The 24,004-nt window shown below is 49.4% G+C and overlaps 9 protein-coding genes across 9 annotated transcripts; 4 read left to right on the top strand and 5 right to left on the bottom strand.

Annotated features, from left to right (window-relative positions):
- Positions 1–89: 89 nt before the first annotated feature.
- On the bottom strand, positions 90–1,524 carry N7500_003390 (cystathionine beta-lyase STR3; the record flags this gene model as incomplete). Its single annotated transcript, XM_056674536.1, has 3 exons — positions 90–143; positions 200–1,243; positions 1,312–1,524. 3 exons carry the CDS (start codon positions 1,522–1,524, stop codon positions 90–92), a joined length of 1,311 nt encoding a protein of 436 aa, XP_056535061.1.
- A 790-nt stretch (positions 1,525–2,314) lies between these two features.
- N7500_003389 (cation:proton antiporter) lies at positions 2,315–3,913 on the top strand (the record flags this gene model as incomplete). The annotated part of the gene is made up of 3 exons (XM_056674535.1): positions 2,315–2,567; positions 2,630–3,432; positions 3,500–3,913. The coding sequence occupies 3 exons, from the start codon at positions 2,315–2,317 to the stop codon at positions 3,911–3,913; spliced, it is 1,470 nt and encodes a 489-aa protein (XP_056535060.1).
- Positions 3,914–4,271: 358 nt separating this feature from the next.
- N7500_003388 (uncharacterized protein) lies at positions 4,272–5,513 on the bottom strand (the record flags this gene model as incomplete). Its single annotated transcript, XM_056674534.1, has 3 exons — positions 4,272–4,782; positions 4,849–5,141; positions 5,214–5,513. 3 exons carry the CDS (start codon positions 5,511–5,513, stop codon positions 4,272–4,274), a joined length of 1,104 nt encoding a protein of 367 aa, XP_056535059.1.
- Positions 5,514–6,168: 655 nt separating this feature from the next.
- farA (CeGAL family transcription factor) lies at positions 6,169–9,574 on the bottom strand (the record flags this gene model as incomplete). The annotated part of the gene is made up of 6 exons (XM_056674533.1): positions 6,169–6,217; positions 6,281–7,979; positions 8,033–8,975; positions 9,053–9,070; positions 9,227–9,251; positions 9,441–9,574. 6 exons carry the CDS (start codon positions 9,572–9,574, stop codon positions 6,169–6,171), a joined length of 2,868 nt encoding a protein of 955 aa, XP_056535058.1.
- Positions 9,575–10,918: 1,344 nt separating this feature from the next.
- Positions 10,919–14,098, bottom strand: N7500_003386 (mannose-ethanolamine phosphotransferase MCD4; the record flags this gene model as incomplete). The annotated part of the gene is made up of 3 exons (XM_056674532.1): positions 10,919–11,790; positions 11,864–12,114; positions 12,168–14,098. 3 exons carry the CDS (start codon positions 14,096–14,098, stop codon positions 10,919–10,921), a joined length of 3,054 nt encoding a protein of 1,017 aa, XP_056535057.1.
- A 707-nt stretch (positions 14,099–14,805) lies between these two features.
- On the bottom strand, positions 14,806–16,513 carry N7500_003385 (putative chromosome segregation protein (Pcs1); the record flags this gene model as incomplete). Its single annotated transcript, XM_056674531.1, has 3 exons — positions 14,806–15,026; positions 15,080–15,514; positions 15,571–16,513. 3 exons carry the CDS (start codon positions 16,511–16,513, stop codon positions 14,806–14,808), a joined length of 1,599 nt encoding a protein of 532 aa, XP_056535056.1.
- Positions 16,514–16,779: 266 nt separating this feature from the next.
- On the top strand, positions 16,780–18,091 carry N7500_003384 (protein-degrading AAA family ATPase MSP1; the record flags this gene model as incomplete). The annotated part of the gene is made up of 2 exons (XM_056674530.1): positions 16,780–16,845; positions 16,898–18,091. The coding sequence occupies 2 exons, from the start codon at positions 16,780–16,782 to the stop codon at positions 18,089–18,091; spliced, it is 1,260 nt and encodes a 419-aa protein (XP_056535055.1).
- Positions 18,092–18,958: 867 nt separating this feature from the next.
- On the top strand, positions 18,959–20,866 carry N7500_003383 (putative LysM domain protein; the record flags this gene model as incomplete). The annotated part of the gene is made up of 1 exon (XM_056674529.1): positions 18,959–20,866. One exon carries the CDS (start codon positions 18,959–18,961, stop codon positions 20,864–20,866), a length of 1,908 nt encoding a protein of 635 aa, XP_056535054.1.
- Positions 20,867–21,690: 824 nt separating this feature from the next.
- On the top strand, positions 21,691–23,957 carry N7500_003382 (putative triacylglycerol lipase (LipA); the record flags this gene model as incomplete). The annotated part of the gene is made up of 9 exons (XM_056674528.1): positions 21,691–22,232; positions 22,329–22,443; positions 22,506–22,624; positions 22,683–22,750; positions 22,803–22,893; positions 22,948–23,201; positions 23,258–23,544; positions 23,625–23,760; positions 23,818–23,957. 9 exons carry the CDS (start codon positions 21,691–21,693, stop codon positions 23,955–23,957), a joined length of 1,752 nt encoding a protein of 583 aa, XP_056535053.1.
- Between the last annotated feature and the right edge of the window lie 47 nt (positions 23,958–24,004).

Here is a 24,004-nt window from a genome sequence, read left to right as displayed (position 1 = left end):
TTGAAATTGACAATGGAGTATAGGCTTGCTTCATTATACTCTTCATATTTTGAGTCCCCCAAACGCCAAATACTAAGAATTGAACCTATCTAACGAGCTTCAATACCATCCAGAGTGACATTGACCGCACCAGCTTGCACCAACTGGAAGAAAAAGTCAGCAGAAATTCAATTATGCAAGGGAGAAACATAATACATACCGCTCGTTGCAAGTCTTCAATCAAGTCATCTGCATCCTCAATACCAACACACAAACGGATCAAGTCCTCAGGCATAGCACGTTCCGCCCGTGTCTTCGCATCAATGCTAGCATGACTCATACGGCAGGGCATGCTGATCAGACTGTTGACACAGCCAAAGCTAACACTAATAGCCCAAATTTTGGCACTCTCCACAATACGCTCGCTAATGGCCGTGTCACCGGTCTCGAACGAGAGCACAGCACCGGCACCTCGCGCCATGGAATTGTGGAGTTCGTATTGCGGGTGCGACCGTAAACCGGGGTAGCGCACCTTGAAACCATTCGACTCAAGGAACTCGGCAATACGCTGAGCATTGCTCTGCTGTTGATCCATACGGACCTTCAACGTCTTCACGCCGCGCAGTAGTAGCCAAGAGTCGAATGGTGACAAGCCGCATCCTGATGCGTTGATGGGGAAGTACAGGCGTTCTCCGAGCTGCAGGTCGTTCACGGCAATAACACCAGCCATCAGGTCGTGGTGACCGGAGAGGTACTTTGTGCCACTCTCATACACGACATCGGCACCGAAATCTAGTGGATTCAGGAGCAAGGGAGACATCATGGTGTTGTCCACGGCGACAATGCAGGCAGGGTTGGCTTCGTGAGCGGCGGTAGCAATTTTTCCGATATCGACGATCTTGATGAGAGGGTTTGTGGGGGTTTCGAGCAGCACCATAGTTGTCTTCGAGCTCAGCACCTGCTCAACCTTCTCTGGTTGTGTGGTGTCGACGTGGTGCACAACAATTCCACCGTTGGTGGAGAGGTACTTGAGCAGACGGTTGGTGCCACCGTAGAGGTCGTCCCCGGTGACCACCTCATCACCGGGGCGGAGAAGTCTTGTAATCACATCCAAGGCTGCCATGCCAGATGACACCACCAGGGCACGCTGTGCCGACATGATCTTGGCCAAGTGACGCTCAAGGTGTGTTCGAGTGGGGTTCCCAGACCGTGTATAATCATACTCTCCACCGCCGGCGTTGGAGGTTTGTTTGAAGGTAGCACTCTATACGATTAAGGATGGTCAGCATTTCCAATTGAATGGACCATGGTATCACCGAGATGGATCTGTACCTGATAGATAGGAACGCTGCTGGCATTGTATTGGTCACTGCCCTCGGTGAAGACTAGCTCGGTGGCAATATTGTACCGGCGACCGGCATGAGGGCTGGACGGGGCAGGAGAAGGTGGAAGGTCATTTCCAGACAGGTCAACCTGAGGGAAACCCTTCTTCACACCGCTGGATGACCCCGAAGCATCGGGAATTCCAGATCCTGAGGCCGACATCGCTGCGGGGTAGAAGGGAGAAGGGAAGTGTATAGAGAGTGAGGTAATTGAAAGCAAACAAAAATGAATATGCCAGGAATCAACAGGAGTAAACAGGAGAATAAGAAATCTAAGAAAAAAAAGGACGAACAACCACGCATCTTCTCCCTCCCCAGACAAGCTGACTCGTTCCGAGTCGTCGCTGATTCGTCGAGCCACGCTCATTGCGATTTCGTCATCCGCTAGTCCCGATTAAGCATGCAAGTATGTGGAGTTTTATGAGTCAACATCTTTTATATCCTTTATATATCGATGGAGATTGAGATGTTATGGTTGGTTGAAATGGGTTGAAACTCATAGGACACTTGTATTTAATGTGAAGATATAGACTATGAATGTTGAATACATTATCATGTACGGAGTACGGAGTAGTAAGGATTCTATATGCATAGTCTGTCACATCGCGAAAGCTCTTTGTCTAAGCATTCTAACATTGTGATATAGATATTCCTGGCAAGGATATACCGTACTAGTTATTTAGAAGCTGTGTGATACTAATGATATGATACTATATCTATGTCTATAGATATATAAGATATGTCGGTGTCTGCTCTCAAGAAAGTCTCGTTAGTCATCGACTTGGCGTCCCGAGGTCTGGGCAGCTCCCAAGGCTTTCACTCATCACAGGCTATACATCTTGCACTTGACTATGGACCCTTAATTAAACACCTCTATGGAGTTTAAATCTGAAAAGAAAAACAAAAAATAAACCCAGGCTCTGCAATACCTTACCTAGAGAGGAATAACCGAAATGGCATCCGAATCGGAACCGGCATTTGCCTATCACGAACCATCAATCAAAACAGTCCTCACCTATACTGGATTTCTTTTGACCCTGAACATAATCAATTCCTGCCTGGACAAGATTCTCTACTGTGGGTTAATTGGTCAACTCTTCATCGGTGTCCTATGGGGCACACCTGGGGCACAATGGTTCGATCAAGAGACAGAAAGAGTGATCCAGCAGATTGGTTATTTAGGGCTGATACTCTTGATCTATGAAGGTAAGTGTGTGCCTTTTTCTCCTTTTTTTGCCTTGTTGGTTATGTTCCCTTACAATAAACAGGCGGTCTATCAACATCAATCAAGTCCTTGAAGGCAAACATCTTTCTTTCGACAGCCGTTGCCGTCACTGGAGTCTGTATCCCCATGGGGCTGTCTTTCATTCTCAAGGAACTTGTGTCGGCGACTTCTCTCCAGTCCTTTGCAGCCGGTGCAGCCTTGAGTGCAACAAGCCTCGGCACCACTTTTACTATACTCTCAACCACCCAGCTGACAACTACAAGGCTCGGCATAGTCACCACAAGTGCTGCAATGCTAGACGATGTGATTGGTCTGGTCATGATTCAGATTATTTCCAATCTTGGAAGTGCCGACTCGTTCAGTGGCGTGACTGTAATTCGACCTATATTTGTTTCCATCGGGTTTGCTGTTGGTCTTCTATTGCTGTGTACATTCTGTTTACAGCCAGGGTTAAAGAAATTGCTTGATTGCAAAGACACATTGCCAGCTTTTCTAAAGACTACGAATTCTGCATTCCTTGCACAGACGTGTGTGTTAATCGGCGTCGTGACTGGTGCAACGTATGCTGGAACTTCGAGTCTATTTGCTGCCTACCTTGCCGGAGTGATTGTTTCTTGGTTTGATGGGCTGGTGGCTGAAGTAAAAACACCAATTGCTGGTCTGCAGTCTAGTGGAAATCATGAGCTGACTTCCAACCATCGACGAAGCGCGCGGAATAGCAAGAGCAGGCGCACCGAAGAGACGTTCTCTTCGCGTGCGCAACCTCGAGAAATTGAAAGTACTCATGATGACATGGCTACGGGTAAAATTGTCTACAGCAAATATTTTGAAGCGCCGGTCAAGCGAGTTCTCTTGCCTTTTTCTTTGTGAGTCATTCCATTCGATTCAAGAAGGGACATATTAACATCAGCAGGCGTCCATCGGATTCGCAATCCCCATAACCAAAATGTTCTCGGGCCAGGTTGTATGGCGTGGGATTATTTACGCCATACTGATGACAATCGGAAAAATGATCACAGGCCTATGGCTCATTCGGTTTTCTCCGAGCCCTGTGTCGGGTCTAGTCTCTACAATCAAAAAATTGTTAGCATACACTCATGCCTACTGTGCGAGTCCACGGGCTATCAGCAAAAAGTCGAACCGAAACAAGAAACTCCCGCAACGACCAGCAACTCAAGATGACAGTGCAGAAGTCTCAACCCCAGATAATGCTAAAAATGGGTCTCGGCCAACGACCAGATCTCCTCCACTCACTTCTCGCCCCGATTCCTACATCTCCCTCCCCCCAAACCCAAGTCTTTGTACCCGCCTTCTATACTGGGATTAGCAATGGTTGCCCGAGGCGAAGTGGGCTACCTTATCGCTTCAATCGCCGAAAGCAAGGGAATGTTCTTGAGTAAATCTTCCGAAGGACCATCTGAGATCTATCTAGTGGTCATCTGGGCAATCTCGCTCTGCACATTGATCGGTCCAATCTCGGTTGGGACTCTGGTCAGGCATGTAAAAAAGCTACAACAGTCAAGGGGGGATATAGGGTCTGATCCTCTGGGTGTTTGGGGCATTTAGTTGCCTCGGATACAGTGAGCGATGGCCATGCTATAGTGAAGTTCAACAACTATACCCACACATACGTAGACAACAGTCCTTCCGGTGTCAATGATCCTAGTATACACAAACACAGCCACTCAGCCACCCATCTCCATAATCCTGCCATTCTTGATATGAGTCAAGGCACTCCGGGGAATGGGATCCTTCTTGTCAAAGGCATACTTCTTGCGCTCTGCAGGAGTCCAAGACGTGATGTCCTTTGAATCACCACCTAGCTGTCCATTCTTGTCCTTCTTCAGCTTTGCTAATATCTTTCGCCAACCCCAGGGATCATTGGCACCCGCGGTAGCCTCGGGAAGATCAACCGTCTCACCAGACGAATTCTCATAGCGCTCATGGTTCAAGCCGTGAACTGTGACATCGTGCTTGGCGGCATAAGCCTTGGTCTTCGCATCGTGGCTATCCCAGTCGATACCGTACTGTTCGACATCCACAATGAAGCGGATGAACAGACCGATGACGGCTCCGAGGTTCTTTACCTCCGAGTCTGGCTTGAAGAGATCGTTTCGTTCCAGAGTGGCAAGCATACTTAGGAACATGGTGGCGAAGGCGATGCACACCGCCTTGACGCCATCTCCGTCGTCGCAGCTATATGTTGCACTCGTTAGCGATTCGTCGACACACAGTATTCTACCCGGAGGCAGTGAGACAAACCCAATCATCGGCATGAAAGAATCCATTTGGAAATATAACGCCGTCGCTTCACAGATAGCCCACTGCATTTTCCAATCACCGGCGGCCTCCTCAAAATCAAGGAGCAGGTTCTCCACCAGCTCCATAATCGCATATCCACAGAAGTCATTGTAGACATACATCTCGAAGTTGTCTGGGTCGCGCACGGCAGTACCATGCTTCAGTGCCATCCATTTAGCCAGACCGGCGTTTGTGAATATCCATTTTTCTCCTGGATGCTCGGAAGCAGGCTTGAGGGTAGTGGCTTCGTCCGCCTCCTGGTATCAGAATTAGCTATAGCCCGTAATGGAGACTATTCATTCTCCCCTCAACATTGATTCACCAACCAGATCGTCTTTTTTCTTCTGCTCTATAAACTCCTCGTCTTCCTCATTCTCAGAATCGTCGTCTGTAATTTGGGTCTTCCAAGGCGCGCATCCCAGACATACGTAACTGAAAGCCTTGACGGGGTCGCGGGTTCGTAATCTGAACTCCGATTCTGCGTTACGGGATACAGAGACGGGGGCCCAGCGCTTGTCCAGTGCGCGCTCGGTTTCCATGTCTACTTCAGGGCTGTTTGCTGCTGGGCCCTTGGACTTCTTCGCGCTGCTGGCGGTGGAGTCGGTTGGCTTTCTCTTGGGAGGCATTGTAATGAAAAGTGATGAGGTAGGTGGGATAGATGAAAAGGAGAAGTGGGTTCAAATGTCGAAGAAGTTGACAGGTGGATTATTTACTGTGATCAGACGCGGCCGGACGCGTCGTGGGGTCGGGTGATATGAGATATATCAACTTCTTTTCTTTTTTCTAATTATTCTAGTCTGATCTAATGCTATAGGTAGCTAACTATAGGATTCTGCCTGGAGAAATCAGAATAAAATACGGAGTGGATATGTGAAGACATTGGAATTTGTATATACTCCCATCCCAACTCCCTCTGGATGCCAGTCCATGAAGTTTTCCCAACATTACCCAAATCAGAGATAACAGAAGACACAATCAGAATATTACCACCTTCAAGGATATTCATAAACCAGATCATCTCCTAAGATAGAACAGACGATCCCACACCAAACGCCGCCACACCCACCTCGCCCCGAAAGCAATCCGTTTTGAGAACCGGAACAAGAAAAGCTCGAAATAATGAAAGTATATACCAACACAACAAGTAGATTATAATCTGCAAAGGGAACCCTGGGTGTACTTTGTAGGCGTACTTTGTACTCCAAACCCCTCAAGTCCATTCTCGACAGGCAAAGCGTAACAACATAAACATGAAGCGTAACTAGTCCAGATCGTGATTGTTTATGCAGCCAGATCGCCAAAACCGCCGTTGATACCGAAGAATTGGAACCTGTTGCGTGTTAGCAAGATGATATTCAAATCATACAAGGACAAGGCCGTGTGGGAAACATACCAGTCCTCGACATTCAGCGTTGTTGGTGCAGTCGGCCCGCTACGGGAACTACTACTCCAGGTATCATTGTCCTGGCTAGCAGTATCCATTGCGGCTCCACTCATAGTGCCGTCAAGACCGTGCATGGGCGGCCAGGCTTGTTGATGCTGGCCTTCCATGCCGAAAATCTGCTGCGGCGGGTTGGGATGCATTCCCATCGCGCCCGGTAGCCCTGACACTACCGGTGGACTTCCATGGGAGACAGACATGCTACGGCCCGAGACGGGCTGCGGCTGGTTGTTCATCATAGGATTAGGGCGCGGGGTCATGCCCGAGGGCATTTGAGATGGGATCTGGAGTGATGGGTCCACTGCAGCAGGCTGGGGCGGCGATGTCAATTCCGGGAAGAAGGCGGTACCGTCTGGGAAGAGTTGGTCTGGCTGGAAGTTCTCCCAGAGGGAGGGAGAGAGGTTGGGCGAGGTGCGGGTTACTAGGAAGAAATCGGGGGGTGTGGCGGGTAGAGAGAATTGGCCGTTGAATGGGGTTGTGGGCCTGGTATTGGCTCGGGAATTACCCGTGCCGGTCATTGGATCGTGAGGAGCACGATGGTTGTTTGGTGATTGTTGACCGCCGGGAGGGGGTTGGTGCAATTCCCGAGAAGGGGTGACAGCGGGTGTCTGGGGCCGGGAACGCTCGTATGACACGGGGGGTGTAGGCCCGCCATTTGGCATGCCGATGTCCATATCGTCAAATTTGCGTTTCGGCGGGTCGTGCCTCTTGGAAGATGATTCTCCGTGCCGTGTGCGCTGATGTCTCCGGCCTGCAGCCTTCTGGAGTCGTTCTTCCAACACCTTGTTTCCGAGGATAGACTCGAACAAGGTGTTCACCATCTTGGCTACTAGCCAGACCTTTGATACATCCTTGAGAGCTAGCATGCAAACGTTGATTCTTTCCTGGCAGGTAGCCACGATCGAAGGAACCGAGGAACGCATTTGGTACACATGCATAATCAAGGCTGAAAATAGACTGTAGACGATGAAGGCCGGCGTGTATCGGATCTCCCCATGTGCTTGCAGGTTCTCAACGATAGAGGTAATCATGCCAGCAGCTTGGAAGGCAATTGTTCGCGATGGATAAGCCATTTCTTCAACCCTGTAGTTATTGGGCGCGGATGAGGCAGGCGGCATATGAGCCCTGTGAAGAAGACAGAGCGTAGTGTAGTAGTTAGAGTGCAAAAGAGCCGCCCAAAAATGATGCCTGGAGCGTTGCCAGCATACTTCTTTAGGGCAGTTTTGCAGCCAATCGGCGAGCGCCATATCTGAGTGGGTGAGATCCATTGCATTCATACGCCGTGATTTTGAAGCCACAGAGTACTGCTGCGACAGAACCAATCCCATGATCTCACACAATTTGACATACTGCAGGAAGAATTGGACGTGAACAGGATCTGATGGGTATTCGGCGACAATGTCGAGCTCATCCTCGATGAAATCGTCCTCGGTCACCATCTCAACATCCGAGTCATCTGTATTGATTCCAATCGGTCGTCCCAGTGCGACAGCGACAGAGCGATCTCGCGTAAAAAGGGTCCACCAGATTCTTTTCCAAAGTCTTTTGTCGGGTTTGTTAAGCTGGGACATTTCGACGCTGCGGTGCATTCCAGAGCCCTGAGCTACCACCATAGCGGTCCGTGTCCAGTAGAAGACATTCTTGGTGACGTCTGTAACTAGTTAGAAGAGAATTAAGATAGACTAGTATAGATTGAGTACTCACCTTCTGGTCCCTCCCAATACCAGCCCAAAAGCACCAATGCCTGCACAATAGTGACCCGGTCATCCTCGTAGTTAGCATCATACAGCGCCTTAGCACGCTTATAGAAAGTCATGGCCGCAGGGGTTGTCGAGCCATTCGCATCCATAAGCTGTTGGTTAGTGCAGACTCTCGATCCTGCCAGCAGAATCGCCTGTAGCAGTAACAAGGAGGGCGGGTTTTTGGGGTCACGGTAGTGGCGCATGAAGCGACTCTTGTTGATAATCGGCACAACGGGCGCCACCCATTTGAAGTAGGCGTCGACCAACTCATCACACAGCGGTTTGGGCGGGAGTAAGAATGCGCCCCGCTGATGCAGGATGTCAATTTCCAAGTTATCCAGGTCCGTCAACCGGGCGCGGGACCCTCTGATATTCGGTGGGAGCGGATAGTGCACGACATCCGTTGTCCCGTGGCGATCTTGTACCAATAGAGACAGATTCGAAGACTCGCCCAAGTATGCCACCCGGCCCGCCTCTTTTATTGGAGCCCGAGCAAACTTGGGCTTCATGAATTGGGCATAGGCGTTATCGGTCGAAGCTTGTTGGGCCGCCTCGGCGTCGGAGAGGGAGGTATTAGGCATGCCATCGACGCCCATGCGGTTGTTCTGGTATCCAAAGGCGTCGCTCTTTTCATCCGATTCTGAACTTTTTTCCTTCTCCCTAGATGCAGAGATAGAGCCAGATACCGAACCGGCCGGCTCCTCGGTGCTTGTGGGTCGGAAGTGAGCAACAGCAGCATCGACGATTGAGGAGGCAGTTCGCGGTGGACTATCGTCATACTGAGAATCTTCCTTGCTCTTGTTCTGATTGTTCTTCTTTCGTTTCGGTGACGGGATCTTGCATTCGATTGAGAAAGCAACACAATTGGTGCAAGGCACCCCGAGACTGGCTGCGTCACATCGAACCTAGGCGACGGGAACAGGTTAGAGGGTTGGAAAGGGGGAAAAAAAAGAAAGAAAGGCGTGACCGAGACTTAACTCACCTTGCGAGCATGACATGTCTAAAATTGAGTCAAATAAGAGATATCAGCCACAATTCTTTTTTTTTTCTTCCAAAACCGGGACCAAAGGGGAGAGAAATGTATCGCGATAAGGAACTGAGCCGAGGTGCGTGAGAACCTCGGCCCCAGAGTCGCGTCCTAAAAATCTAGACGTACCTCGCAGGCGCGTGATGCACGCTGTCTAAGATTAGATAGAAAGGATTAGCAAGCGTATATGAATGCTTAACTGGAAGAGTTTTCCCTTCAGGTACAAATGCGAAAAACCGAAAACCCCCTGTCTCTCATCTTTGCGCCCGCACACTCCCCCCACAATCCGACCAAATCACCATGTCGCCAATATCAAAGACCAAGGTAGAAAGAACTGGCTTACCTTCTGAAACTCAGCGGTTGGCCTTGTGGACCATTGCGCACTGTGATGCCCGAAGTCCCCGTCGAGCCTGCGTTGCTCGGAGCTGGACTGGGATTGTTGTCCGATAGCTGGTCGGTGTGAAATTCAGTACTCATGGCCACACAGTCTCCCCATTCAGGAATGGTAGACTTGGGTCGGAGAAAGGATGCGGGGGGGAAGCAATATGGTATATATATAAGAAAAGAGGTGTTTTGAGGCTGGGGTATGGGGTACGGAGTATGGAGTATCAAGGGTAAGATAAAGGGATTTCTCGAACACAGCAAAGACGCCACGCGATCACCAGAAAATGAAAAGAAAACAAAAAAAGTACCGGGGGGAGGGGGAGAGAGAGAGAGAGAGAGGAATATCGAAGGTGAAGTTGGGTTGTGGCAATATCAAGTTCCCTAGTGGAGTTGTTCTTTGGTCAGCATTTACGGAGTATTTTATGCACATTTGGGATTTGATGATATCTTGTATAGATTGGGGTGTAAACATATTCATATTGTAATAATCTACTGTAATAGCCATATTCTCTATAGTATTTCCTTCTGTTTCCCTTTTTTTTGGGGGAAAAAAAGGGGTAAAAGGTAACCCTAAGAACCCTAGTAAACATCAACAGCCCATATTGGAGCACCTAAGCGCTAAGGGTGTAAAAAGCCACCGAAACACAGACACAGAAATATGGAGAGATCGACAAAAGGTACTCCCCACCTAATTGGAATGCTTGGTGGGAATCTATTCGAGGGATATACTGTGTCATTGCCAATCCTTTCGTCACGCTAAATCGTCCCTGACTAGGCGTGGAAATACCAATTCAGCCTCCATTCAGACATCTGGGAATATTGAGGGCTTGGGTCTTTGGTCCCAGGTTCGAACAACCTGCATTGGCTCTACGCCAATGGGTAGGATGACAGAGTCTAAGATGCGACGGTGTGGAGGGTATAGATGGGCTTGGACGGTAGACTAGTTTAACTTGATATTCAACCAGATTGATTGGATATGCGCATGTATATGCAGTGTGACTGGACCTTGAGTATATGTTATATATATCTTCTCTACTATAGACTTGTGTAGAGTAAATTTGGTGCTTTGTTTCAGATTTTTTTTAGGACACTACAGAGTACCAGGTCGATACGATCTCCTTTGAGAAGTCAAATGAAATTGTGGAGAAAAGAAAAAGACGGGGATGGTCAAGTTGGGGAAATCTCATTCTTTAGAGCTTGTGATGCCTCGGCAACTTTTTTTGAGCTTCGACCTCGTTTTGATACTCCGTATTTTCTCCTGGTTTCACTTTTAGGCCGGATGCCCCCGGATAGAATTGCAGGGATTGGTGTATTATCATATATTATCAAGGCTTGATCTGTTCTTTTTTTTTTTTTTTTTTTGGAAATAAAATACATGGAAAATATGAATATAACCAAGTGATGTGGAGGGTGTATGTGTATAGTCTCATGTTCCAATTATGACCACCCACTCTTTCCTGATTTACCCTTACCCTTACCCTTGCCCTTGGATTTAGGCTGTTTGGCCCCATTGGATTGGGCTTTCTTCGGCTCCCTGCGGTCCTCGTGGCCACACTTGGTGGCTTCCTCAATAGTCTGGACCACCGCCCCAACGGCTGTCCCCGTGGGGGTGAAGTCCACACCGCTGACAAATTGCTCGCTGAGGAACTCTAGACCCGCCACAAAGGTACAAAGGGCACTGGCAATACAGAAATGACTAATAGTCATTCCAATATCAAGCCACGAGCCCTCATCGCGCACCATGAAGAAGAAGTTGAGGGTCATGATGTCCGAGATGGCCATGACAACCATGAAGAGCGCGCTGGGGGGTACCTCCAGGCGACGGTTAAGGATACCTAGATTGGCACTGATGATGGCAAAGGGGATGAGGATTTGAAGAATCAGGAGTGCGCCTTGGGCGAAAGGATCGAAGACGGGGATAAGGCGGCGGACGCTGTCGAGGGAGAAGGTCGAGATCGAAGCCACATTGCCGGTGCTGAAGAAAGCTGATTGCAGCAGGAAAAAGAAGAAGAGTGCCACGCGGACGTCGGAGAGAGTAAGGGCACGGTAGTAATAAGTTTCACCGTCAATGGTCGTCATGCCAGGATTCTTAGGTTTCTTCAAGGCGTCTGCTGTGTGCACGTAAACGGCATGTTCCAGACGAACCCATGTCACAATGGTCATGCAGAATACGAAGTAAAACAGGCCTTCCCATGATATTGTGAGAATGATAAAAGTTGGCGAGAAGGTCAAGAAGATGATCATGAGCCGGTGCAGATAATGACTATTCGGATACAGACGGTGGAAGAATGGAAGCGTTAGGGAGGCCACTGAAAGTTGGTTAGCATTTCTCAATAAAAACACATTTCCGTGGTCCGAGGACAAGCTGCCGTGTAAACTTACCTAGGACGACCCATCCAACCACGATATTTCCAAACGGCAGGCCTTGGCGAGCCTGGAGAGAGAGTACAGATGACCTAGTGACGATGACAGCAAGCAGAACCATGCCGAGCTGAATTCCCATGATGATGCGTGAGCCCACACGACCAATAGCATTCGATTCTTTAGATTCCGGGTCGCGATGTCCGATGATAGCATCCTCAAACAGCAAGTACAAAATGCCAGTAAGGAACATGAGCAAGCCGCCATATGTGCTGTTAAGATAAATTAGCCATGTAAAAGCCATTGCAGTAGAAAGGGAGCTTACATTGTATCAAGGTTTTCAACCTTGATTACTGGCAGAAGAGTGAACGAACTCATCAAACCGCAAGCGAGAGCCCAAGTCGCAGACAATGCCGCATGGCTGCGAATGAAGCCAAAGCCATGAATAACAGGCCACAACGCACCCAAAGCAAAGCAGACGGTAAATATTTCGCGATGGAAATATGATTGAACCATTGCCTCCATCACACCGAGGAATGCTAGTAGCTGGAGTCCGAACTTGAGGTATCCAGTAAAGGAGCACACATGACCCAAGACAATCTGACGACCGGCAACGAGAGCCTTACGGCGGGCAAAAACCTCCTCCCAGAAGTAAACCGGGAAGAAGGCATAGAAATAGTAGCGCCAGGATGAGCCCTGGTAAAGGAACACCGAGAACAAGGCGACTAGGATCGATGAGAAGAATGAGATACTCGCGGTCGTCCGGTGAGAGTCCGATGTTCCATGCAAGACGTGCAGATCAATAACCGTAGTCAGCGCATACGCGATCCAACCCAAGTATCCAACGGAGACAATGGTCCGCAAGAATAGCCAGTCATAGGTTTGTAGATAGCGCAGGCCTTCCAGAGCAACGCGAAGAAGCTCGGCACATACCACAATAGCCTCCTCATGGTCACCACTAGAGATGAGTGCCTCAATTTTTGCCAGTCTGCCTTCAACGGAGTTCTCGTGATAGCCCGATAGTGGCTCATAGGGCACATACCGAATCACTGCGTCTCTCTTTTGTTCTTCTTTGACGCGGTACATCTCTAAAACACCCTGCGTATTGGCGAGAGCAGCCAGGGCCTTTTCCTTCGGGCTAGCATTGAGGTAGTCCAGCGGCAATTGACCAACAGAGTTGACGGGGAAGTCAAGGCCGACTAGGTAGGCCATGAGCGCGGCAACATCAGCCTGTGCTACATCGTGTCGACGGACTTGGTCGAATCCCCAATCCGCCGAGAAACCGTCTTCATGACCCGCAGCAATCCCCTCAGTGGAGAGCTCTGGACGCGCGACACCAGATCCCCAGACAACCAACGGTGTCCGCGTGTTGTCCGGATGACCATCACCATGGCTGCCCGTGTCACTCATGCCATGGTCTGCGGTGAACACGAATGCCGTTTTGCCATCTCCGTAGAAATCTTCCACCAACTCTGTGACGGCCTGGACTCCTTGATCCACTATCTTGATGTTGTGTAGGTATTCATTCGAGTAGGGCCTGAAAGAGTGGCCAGTGGTATCCAGTCCAAGCAGATGGAGGAAGAACACCAATTTGTCGTCCCGCAGTTTTCGGTCCAAGTTCGGGTCGGTCTTTGCCGATTCGAAGAGGTCATGGACTTTGGAGAAGACCCAAGTGTCTAGATGGGTCGCATCGACGGTGAAGTCCTCCGCTTCTTCACTATACATTTCCGCATCGACTTTGCCCGGTACGGCGCCCTCCTTAAACATTGGTAAGATATCAGGGCTGCCCCAGCTCCAAGTGTGTCGGCTCTGGTTGAAAACACTGTCGAAATTCACCGGGTTCATCTTCCATCCTGTGGTAACGGAGGATACATCCTCATAGAGACCTGCGATAAGCGCAACATGGCCTGGCCGTGATTCGGTGGGGACTCGGGTGTGTGAGACGCCAAACGTTCCGTGGGAGAGGACTTGCGAGCGAATAAAGGGAGACAGGCGAATCAATTCGTTGTTTTCTGGATCGGCGTTGGGGGACGGGTCAGGGAAAGCTTGGAAGGCCTTGTCGGCCCGTAGACCGTCGGCGACAAAGAGGACGAGACGTTTGGCAGGTGCCGGGGCATTAGATGACCGCTCGACACCATATGATCGCATGCCACTAACGATTGGACTGACAAAGTAGATGTCAAAGATTGAGTATGTATAGATCAAGTGAAAGATCACTGCGAGGGCGAGAAACCCCACGCGGCCTAGACGCGCCATGATCTATGCCTAGATACTCAAGGGTTCAAAAGAGTGGAAGTGGTCCACTGCCACGAAGGTTGGAAATTTACAAAAAAAAGGAGATATGAAGGTCACAACACGTCAACCCGTCAACTTCTGAGACGCATTGGGGAACTTGGCGGTGAGAGCCAATCATAGACCTTGTGTTATTTACTCTATATTTACAACATGTGTTATAGTTGTGTTTTGTTACTTCTTTTCCCTGTTGAAGCTTACTCTATCTTAACAAAGCCAGAAAAAAAAAAGAAAAGATATAGAGATGAATCTATCCGATATAGTGATGTATAGAGATGTGCGCTTATAGAGTTAGTTTGGGGGTTTATACCTCCTTTGAGTGGATATTATAGCAAGAAGATAGTATCTTGCCGGGGAACCTCAATTCAAATATCAGTATCAACAGACTATCGGGCGTATAGGATGTGGTGACAATATTGATGAGAACCAAAGCTACGTTACAAATGTTTGATTGAAAGGGCACACTACGTAGTGTGTTTCACTGAGCAATGATCCCACTGGCAAACATTTACCACTAAGTACAACGCAAGTATGTAACAACCTTGATGCTGAAATTGGGCTCATCGAAACAAAAACAGGAAATTCTTAGTCCTCGAATAAACTCCCTAGGAATTAAAATATTCCGATGGAAAAAAAAACACACCAATGACCGATGTTCAATATCAGTATTGCTATTGCGCTGGAAGAGACCGGCGCTTTGTGAGAGCATCAATGACGCGCGTATAGAACTTGGCTGCTTGTCCGCGGACGAAGGTGATGTCCACAGTCAAGAAGTCTGGTAGCAAGTTGACCAGGTCGCGATCGCGGTTAGAGTCCAAGTGAGGCAGGTATTGGAACTCAGTGTTGTCGTAATCAGCGGAGACCTTTGGCACGACGAGATGAAAGTGAAGAGCTGCAAGAGTGTTAGAAAGATGCCCTTAAACACTAGGAAATTGAGCAACTTACTTCCGTTCATTCCAGTCTGGATACAATCGTATAGGTAATCTGACTCTCTGTTCTTGACATCACGAACAATCAATCCTGTTAAATCGCTATATAAGTCTTCTTTTAATTGGGCGAGCTGTGAAGCCTGCGCCGCTTCAGCGGTGGCAACTGCATTAGCACGGTTAGCGGCGCTGCCCTTGATGGCACTGCCTGGGACCTTCGCAGCCCCCTCGAGAATGGCAGCTGTGTTCCGTGCCGCAGCGAGCTTGGTCTGTAAAGCTTTGACCTCGGACTGGGCAGACGCAAGCTGTGCTTGTGCCTCATCGGCGCTAGATTTGAGTCGAGCTAGTTCGTCATCACGGTCTTTGAGTTGCTTCTGGAGTCCACGGCTCTGTAGTCCTAGCTTTCGCTGGGCATCAATTTCGGCCTTCAGCGAGGCAACCAATTCATTCGATGCTGAGAATGTATCAGTTTATCCGCTCTAGTGGTTATAAGGCAATCGAAGATCATACCTTTCGTAAGAGTCTCAGTCTGCTTTCGCAGCTTCTCCATATTGGTGTTGGCTTCGACAATCCCAATTTCCCGTAGATTGCGGTATTTGCTTTCCAAAGAATCGTGCTTCTTGGTCAATTCTCCTAGCCTGCGCCTCAGCTCTGGATCTCCGCCCTGATCAGACTCGGTGCCCCCAAGCTTGCGTTTACGAGAAGAATCCTGTGAGTTGCGTAACATGGATAACCGAGAGCGAGCGTTCTTCACAGGGGACATCGATTTACGATTATAGGCTGGTTCCTTGCGAATGATGGTCTCATCTATGAGCTCTGCTGTGGGTTGCTCGGTCTGCTGAGAGTCTTCGACCTCCGGTTCGTTTCTTCCTTGGCTCGCTGCACGAATAAGAGGGGTCGGCTCGCCTTGCTCTGTGTGAGTTCCTTGAACACTAACGTGTCGAGAGCCGCTTGGGGTAAACTCAAATTCACCATCTGCCTGAAGCTGTGTACTGACTGCACGGGGTCGTCCTCGACCGCGTATTGGGGCAGGCTTCGTGTTCTTGGGCGGCTGTTTTTTTGTATTTGAGACATGCGGGTCTTCATTCTCCTGGTTGTCTGCATCGTCTTGTTCGGGCACTATAGCCTCCGCCTCAGTTGCCTGGACAGACATTTCCGCATCTTGCGCTGCACGACTGCTTCCTCTGGGTCGTCCTCGGCGAGCGGGCTTTTTGTCTGCAGGGGGTTCTGGCTCAGCCACAGCCACAGCTGCTTGCTGCTTTCTTGTTCGGGTGGCAGGTTTGGTAGGTTTGTTTTCGGTCACATGCTCGTTCGAGGTACGCGGTCTGCCTCTTCGTCTTTTGGCGGGAGGCTCGTGAGTTTCTTGTTCTTCTACCATTTCACTTTGCATAATGTCCTCGTCGTCTGAGCCTAGTAAGCCAGAAAGTTTACGAGGAGCTTTCCGTTTGGGCATTGTGCAGGTGTGCCTAGGTACAATTCTTTGACGACTATTGCATACTCGCGGGACGCGCATCAACAACAACACCCCCAACACCGCCTTCTCCGCCTTATGACATGTGACGCCCCGAGTCCCGCGCCACAAGGCCGAGCGATCTTCGACTCGTCTTATTTTTGTTTCTAGTGGACTCTAATTTACTTTTGTTTATCCAATTGTCGCTTTAATTTAGTGGTTCTAATTTGAACCACCACTGCGCTCTATCTCATAATTCCTTTATCGCCATGGCTTCAGCCGGTGGCCGAAGATGGCAGCAGTTCTTCCAAGAAATGGTGATGGTTGCAGGCACAGTGAGAAATCTATTGTTACAAACAGGACTGAAGGTCTCTAATCCTAAGATAGTCTGCATCCGCATATTTCCTCATTCGTTACCTTCTATCACGCCTTGATTTCGACCCAGAGAGCCAGAAGAAGGAGGAACAACGACAGAAGTCTGCCGCCATCATACGTCGATTGGAAGGCGTGAATGATTCAGACGATGAAGCGCCACGGAAGGGTGGTAAACGGGAAAAGGGGCAAAGAAAGAAAGAGCTCACCTTGAACCAATATGAACAAGCGATTGCGATGGATGTTGTTGCGCCAGAGGATATCCAGGTGTCATTTGAAGATATCGGGGGACTTGACGAAATCATTGAGGAATTGAAGGAATCGGTCATTTACCCACTGACGATGCCCCACCTCTACGCTTCCACATCGTCTTTGTTGACTGCACCATCTGGGGTCCTCCTATACGGTCCGCCTGGCTGCGGAAAGACCATGCTTGCCAAAGCTCTAGCATCAGAGAGTGGAGCATGTTTCATCAACCTGCACATCTCAACTTTGACAGAGAAGTGGTATGGCGACTCCAATAAATTGGTTAATGCAGTGTTCTCGCTTGCGCGTAAGTTACAACCTGCCATCGTCTTCATTGATGAGATTGATGCTGTCCTTGGAACCCGGCGAAGCGGTGAGCATGAAGCAAGTGGTATGGTGAAAGCAGAGTTCATGACTCATTGGGATGGCCTTACCTCGGCGAATTCGACGGGAGAGCCCCAACGGATTGTTGTCCTAGGAGCGACCAACCGCATCCAAGATATTGATGAGGCGATTCTCCGAAGAATGCCCAAAAAGTTCCCTGTGACCCTTCCTCCAATTGCCCAGCGCCTTCGCATCCTCAGCCTGATTCTCAAGGACACGAAAGTTGATCGTGATAATTTCGATTTGCACTATCTGGTCAAGACTATGGCCGGTATGTCTGGTAGCGATATCAAGGAAGCATGTCGAGATGCAGCAATGGTACCTGTGCGGGAGCTTATTCGAGCCAAAAAAGCCAGCGGGATTCAAATGGATGCGATGGATCCTCAAGAAGTCCGCGGTCTTCGGACGGAAGATTTCTTCTCTCGTGCTGGTGGTATCAAGGTCATTCCTCAGCCTGCTCCATTATCCACGCCAACTAGCAAAGTCTCCGAGAAGGAGGATGGGGACTGGAGTACTGCATCTGAAGCCACATCGGAAGCTGAGACTCGACACTCTGTGATGGCTGAGCCGCCAGAGTAAATGTGAGGCACTTGTAGTCGTCCGGTTGATATTTACTCTCTCCTTGTCCCGCAGCGCGGCAACTTGGTGTAATCTGCTGGAAATGCTGGCCTTTGGATTAGTGAATGGCTATTTAGTCTTTGGATCTTATGGATCTTTTGTTCTAGTACGGCTGGCTTGTTGATAGAATTTCTGATGACATATGTACAATGGTTCGGATACAATCTAATGCAGACCTTGCTCTCGAATTTCTCTCTAATCGCATTCTTAACTATTCTATTCGATGGTGATTTTATATATGTGTGGAGAAGGGAGATATCTCGGGGGCCGACAAAGTACCGGGTACACAGAATAGGTGGCCTTCACATAGCAACCTCAAGTACTGCTACTTTGCCGAGCGGCAAAGTCACCTGAGAATAAATTTATTAGTATGGCTTGAGAATTCGGTCTTCTTGCACTCTGTCTGCATAGACAAAAAGAAAATAAAAATATAATACTCCTGTCTCTTAGTCCTCATATTTATTGTAATTCTTGTGGACAACCTTGCCTTTAATTACTCTGTACTCCACGTTCAAAGGTCTGCGGGTCGTTATCGTCACGCCTCCTTGGCCTCCTATCGCCTATCCTCCCTCAACTCTCTTGGTTTCCATACCTTCGTCCAAAGGGTTTGTGTTGGAAGTCTCTACCTTATATTTTGGAGTACCTGAATATATGATCAAACCTTTCCTGCCAGTGTTTCCAATCAAAAGGCCACGAATGCCAGTTCGGGGTGGATGACGAATGGGTCTCTCCTAGATCAACTCTGATGGCAACTGGTGCCTTGGCGGTACACACTTCTAAGGGGGCTTTCATTTTGCATCCTTAGATCCATTTGCTGGATTCACAGGAATGAGTTCTCAAAATAGCATTGACAATGCTTCCCCAAGCTCCAACGCACTCAGCGCAAGCACAACTTCAACCTCCACGGTTCGATCGCGCCCTCGCCGCCTAGTTTCCTTCATGGACGACGAAGACGACACAAATGTTACAAACTCCTACCAGGATGGCCCCCAACCCCTTTCCTCGGGGCTGTCAACGACGCTTGCCCCTTGCGACAGGGGAACGACTCGGTCCCGCGGAGCGACTCCCTCGCCATTGTCATCCCGTGGAGCGTCACCACTTCCAATGAAGCACCCGTCACGCGCGACCGAACCGATCAACCGAGGTACTCGAAGTGGGCCAACATCATTTCCTTGGGGTGGATCATCAAAGGCCTCGCCGTCGGGAGGTGCTGCGGACTTTCTGGACTCCTCATGGTCCTCTCTTCAAAGCTTAGCATCTTCAGTACTGGGAAGTGATGCTGGACGAGTCGCTCCGAATAATGTGTCCAAAACACACGCGCGAAGGAAACCATCTCGGTCTGACGTATATATCAAGAGCACCCCCAGGTCCACGTGGGGTCCATCAGCACCCACCGCTCCGCAGTTTGGGACTGGGACAAAGGAAGAGCGACAGGCTTTGGTGCAGGCCAAGAAGAGGGAAGCGCTGCTCCTCGCTGATAGCGATCCGATTGCAAGCCGTACGCTCCCTCACAAAAGACGCGATTCTGGCGACATTTCATACCAAGCGTTCCAGCCGGAGCATGATGAGGACGCTTTGGCCTATATACACAAAGTGCAACCCACAGACACTATCACTGGCGTGACGATTAAATATGGCTGCCAGGCCGCAGTGTTTCGCAAGGCGAACGGTTTTTGGCCCAACGACAACATTCAGAGCAGAAACACTGTCCTCCTACCAGTCGATGCATGCTCCGTGAAAGGCCGGCCTGTTTCCAAAAAGCCTGTGGATCTTTTGAGCAACAACGACGAAGATCCCAGCGACAGCTCGATCGCCCCCACCGCTCCCTCTACAGATGATTCTTCAACTAAACAGGATACGTCTACAACTGCGTCTGGGGTCGATGGAAATCATGCTTGGAAGCATGAGTCATGGGTGCACATGGATGGGTTTCCCGGACCAGTGCAAATTGGCCGTGTTCCTCGAAGAGCATTGGGATTCTTTCCACGTACACGTCGAAAATCTATATCTTATTCGGATGCAGAACCTCCCGATTCTTACCGAGAAACAATCACTCCTCCGTCTCCTACCGGATCACCACCTCCACCTTCATCCTTTGGAATACTGCCACGGACTCGACCGAACGGCGGCCAGCCAAAACCCAAAATGACACACCCGGCTCGTCCTCGGCATCGCCGCCAGCGCAGTAGTATCCAGCTGTCTGGCACTGGGGTGGGAACGCTTGACCCCACCTCAACTGGCCCGGGGCCTGCGCTAGATGGGTTTACCCGATTCTTCGCACAGCACATGCCGAATCTCGCACCAACACAACCTCCGCATAATACCCAGGAAGCTTCTTTTGATTCATTATCCACTGTCACATCCCATGCCTCGACTGGCCTCGAGAACATTGGCGGAGCTTTTGAGGGATGGGTTCGAAAGGTAGCAACGCGCGCTAAGGCCGGCATCAACGAGCTGCAGCAAGGACCACCCACCCAGCAGGGCAGTAGCAGGGGTCGCAATATGTGGCGAATGGACGACTTAATTGAACTGGACGATGGGATAGTGGATGGCCGGAACTCCCCTAGCCCGCTCAAGAGTGCATCGCGGAGGTCTGAGCTACAGGGTGTCTCATCCTCATCCTCTTCTAATCAATACAATAGCCCTTCGGTGGTGGCAGCGAGCAGGTCTCGTGCGATTGGATTTGGTGCAGGCTCCAGCTCATCCGCCTATGGCGATCGAGTCAAGGATGATTAATGTGTTTGTATTTCCAAACGTACATAATAAGAGTCTCCGTGTGTGTGTGTGTGTTCTTTGGAGCCCACGATTTTTGCGTCACTTCTATTCGCCCATTTTCTTTTCCCTGAGCGAGATGCTTTTGTTCTCCCTTTGGCGTTGCTATTTTCTCATGCCAGGTCACAATATCTGGCATTGGGGAATCCTCTGCATGAGAAGTTTGTATAGGACAGGATGCATCTTAGACGCGATCTTGTCATTTGTATACAGCTCCTTAACTCGATTACATATTCACCCAATGTATCAAATAGCCAAGCTGTTGCATGATGGGGTTGTCTTGCTTTGAACTGAACTGAGACATTCCTCCTGCCACCTCTTTTCCTCGGATGTACAATATCTTCAACAGTTTTGTTGCTACTGCAACGGTTCGTTCTATCTCATGCATAGGCTTTCAGCCCGACCCTCCGCTATTTGGAACAATGTCTCCAAGTAGACCACTCTGCACTGATATGCGTCTCCTTTTTGTATTTATCTAGCTCTTTGATAGCAAACTGATTATACCTGACTACCGTTGACTACTGTGCAAGTACAACCAAATCTTGACGGAAAGACCAGTCGCTCTCCACCCTTGGCCCGGAGTTTCACCTTTATTTTCCCACCTATGAGCACTCAGGGCACCAAAAATCATAGCTGATCCCCAACGATAGACAAGTTGTTGATAGTGGGGTTGCTTTCATTGTGATACAATTTCCCGTGAAAGGCGAGGGAGAACGAACTATATAAAAGTGAGGTTGCCGTTACCCTCAGCCCGGTTGGGCTCCTCTCGAACTTCGAACCTTAAGAGGATGCGGTCAACGACAAGTAATTCGATGCTCCTTTTGATCTTGTTTTTCTCTATAATCCCTGGGGCAATAGCCGAATCCCTCTCCAAGTCAACAGACACCACATCAAACCCTCCAACAGCAACCCTTTCAACAAGCAACAGAAGCTCAAAGACCATCTTTGTAGGTCGCTCTCTTCCAGAGTTCAATCAGGATATCTTCCTGGGCATCAAATATGCCGACGAGCCAATCCGTTTCACACCAGCCGAGATCAAGAGTACCTACACATCCAAGGATAGTGATTCTGGTACTTATGACCTACCCATAGCAGGACTCGGCACTACTTCCAAGTCAGTGTACTACAATGCAACAGAGTATGGTAATGACTGTCCTGCATATGGATCCGACACTGTCACCCTGGTCAACAAGGGTCTGATCACTTTGAATGAAGACTGCTTGAACTTGAATATAATCCGACCTAATGCCGATGAGGATCAAGGGTTGCTTCCAGTTATGATCTGGATTTTTGGTGGTGGGTGGGCACAAGGTGCTACTGCAGACCCGAGGTATGTTAGTCGAGGAGTAAATGGCTGGGTATGAATATTCATACCTGGGAAGGATGCTCGACGGGAGTCATTGACCTTGCGCTACATTGTCTACAGATATAACATGAGCTACATTGTGGAACAGAGCGCATTAAACGGCAAGCCAGTCATGGGTGTTTCTATCAACTACCGCCTGGCAGCATTTGGATTCCTTGACTCCGAGGAAGTAAGGGTAGGGCAAGGGCACTATATACAGACTTGGATGCAGATCCTCTAGACTGACACCAATTTCAGGCCGAAGGAAACACGAATTTAGCGCTGCGCGACCAGCGTACAGCTATGCGCTGGGTGAAGAAGAATATTCATGCGTTCGGTGGTGATCCTGGCAAAATCACTATCTGGGGCGAGTCAGCGTGAGCCACTGGAAATACATTCTCCGTTTATCACAAGTGCTTATTCTCGAATAAACAGTGGTGCATATAGTGTCGGAGCCCATCTGGTGACCAACAATGGCGATAATGAGGGTCTTTTTAGAGCTGGTATAGTTCCATCTATCCATTTATCTTTCAACACCGAACTAAGCACAACTAGCAATCATGGATTCTGGAAACGCTGTCGGCCCACCATACAATGGAACTGAATGGCATCAGCCAATGTACAACCGAATCGTCGAGAGAGCTGGGTAAGTCTAGGCCGAACAAGTTTCTATAAGCACAATCTGATATGCTATGCCCAGATGCATCAATTCCACAAACACCCTACAATGTCTCCGTGAACTGCCCTACGTAAAGTTTTATAGCATTGCGAACGAGGGTCTAGAATGGTTTGCTACTGTCGATGGCTCATTCATAGCGCAGTATCCTCAGATCAGCTACAGACAAGGAAAATTGGCCCGGGTACCTATCTTGATAGGGACAAATACCGACGAAGGCACCAGTTTCGGGACAACAGGCACAAACACCGATGAGGACTGCATTAATGGATTGACTAGTAAGTGCCCTTGCACCCCATGCTTAGTTATGCATCGTCCTAAGCGAGCATGTCAGCATCCAAGCGCTGGGTCCTCAACCGTTCGCAAGCTACCCAGCTGCTATCCTATTACCCCAACATCCCCGCCATCGGTTGCCCCTATGGCTGGGGTAATATCACCTGGCCCTCGCTGGGGCTCATGTACAAGCGCTATGGATCTATAGCCGGGGATCTGACCATGGTAGGACCACGGCGCATGTTGGCACAACATATGGCCAAGTTGCACGACAATGTATATTCATACAGATGGGATGTGGCGGCGTTGAATAGCTCGACAACGATTGGAGTGCAACATTTTGCAGAGGTACGTGGTAACCCGCCTAGTGGATACCACCCAAGTTTCTAGCCTGCAAGACAAACTGACGCTTGGATCCGGCTATGTAGATCCCTTTCGTCTTTGCGAACCCAGTGCAGACTATCACACCGCTCGGAGTCGACCCTGCGCGCTTGGAACTGGGACAAATGGCGGCGCGGATGTGGATGTCATTTGTGGCGGACTTGGACCCCAATGGACACGCTGGTCAGTAGAACAAGCGTGGGGCTTGATCCTACTGCCGGAAAGCTGACTGTTTTCTAGTGTCTGATGTTGCCAAATGGCCCAAGTATTCGTCCCGCGCGACGAACTTTGTTTTCCGCTTACCTCGGCATGATAGTTATATCGAGACAGACACCTACCGTGCCGATGGGATTGATTATATCAATAGCATCGCGCGGTGATGCGGAGGAGGTAAGTTAAGCTAGCGTCTACGGTATGTGGAGGGACA

The sequence above is a fragment of the Penicillium coprophilum genome (genome assembly GCF_028826855.1).
Source record: "Penicillium coprophilum strain IBT 35676 chromosome Unknown utg000002l_segment0_segment1, whole genome shotgun sequence".
Classification (NCBI taxonomy): Eukaryota; Fungi; Ascomycota; class Eurotiomycetes; order Eurotiales; family Aspergillaceae; genus Penicillium; species Penicillium coprophilum.
The sequence above is the reverse complement of the archived record's forward strand: the minus strand, read 5'-3'. Positions and strand labels throughout refer to the sequence as shown.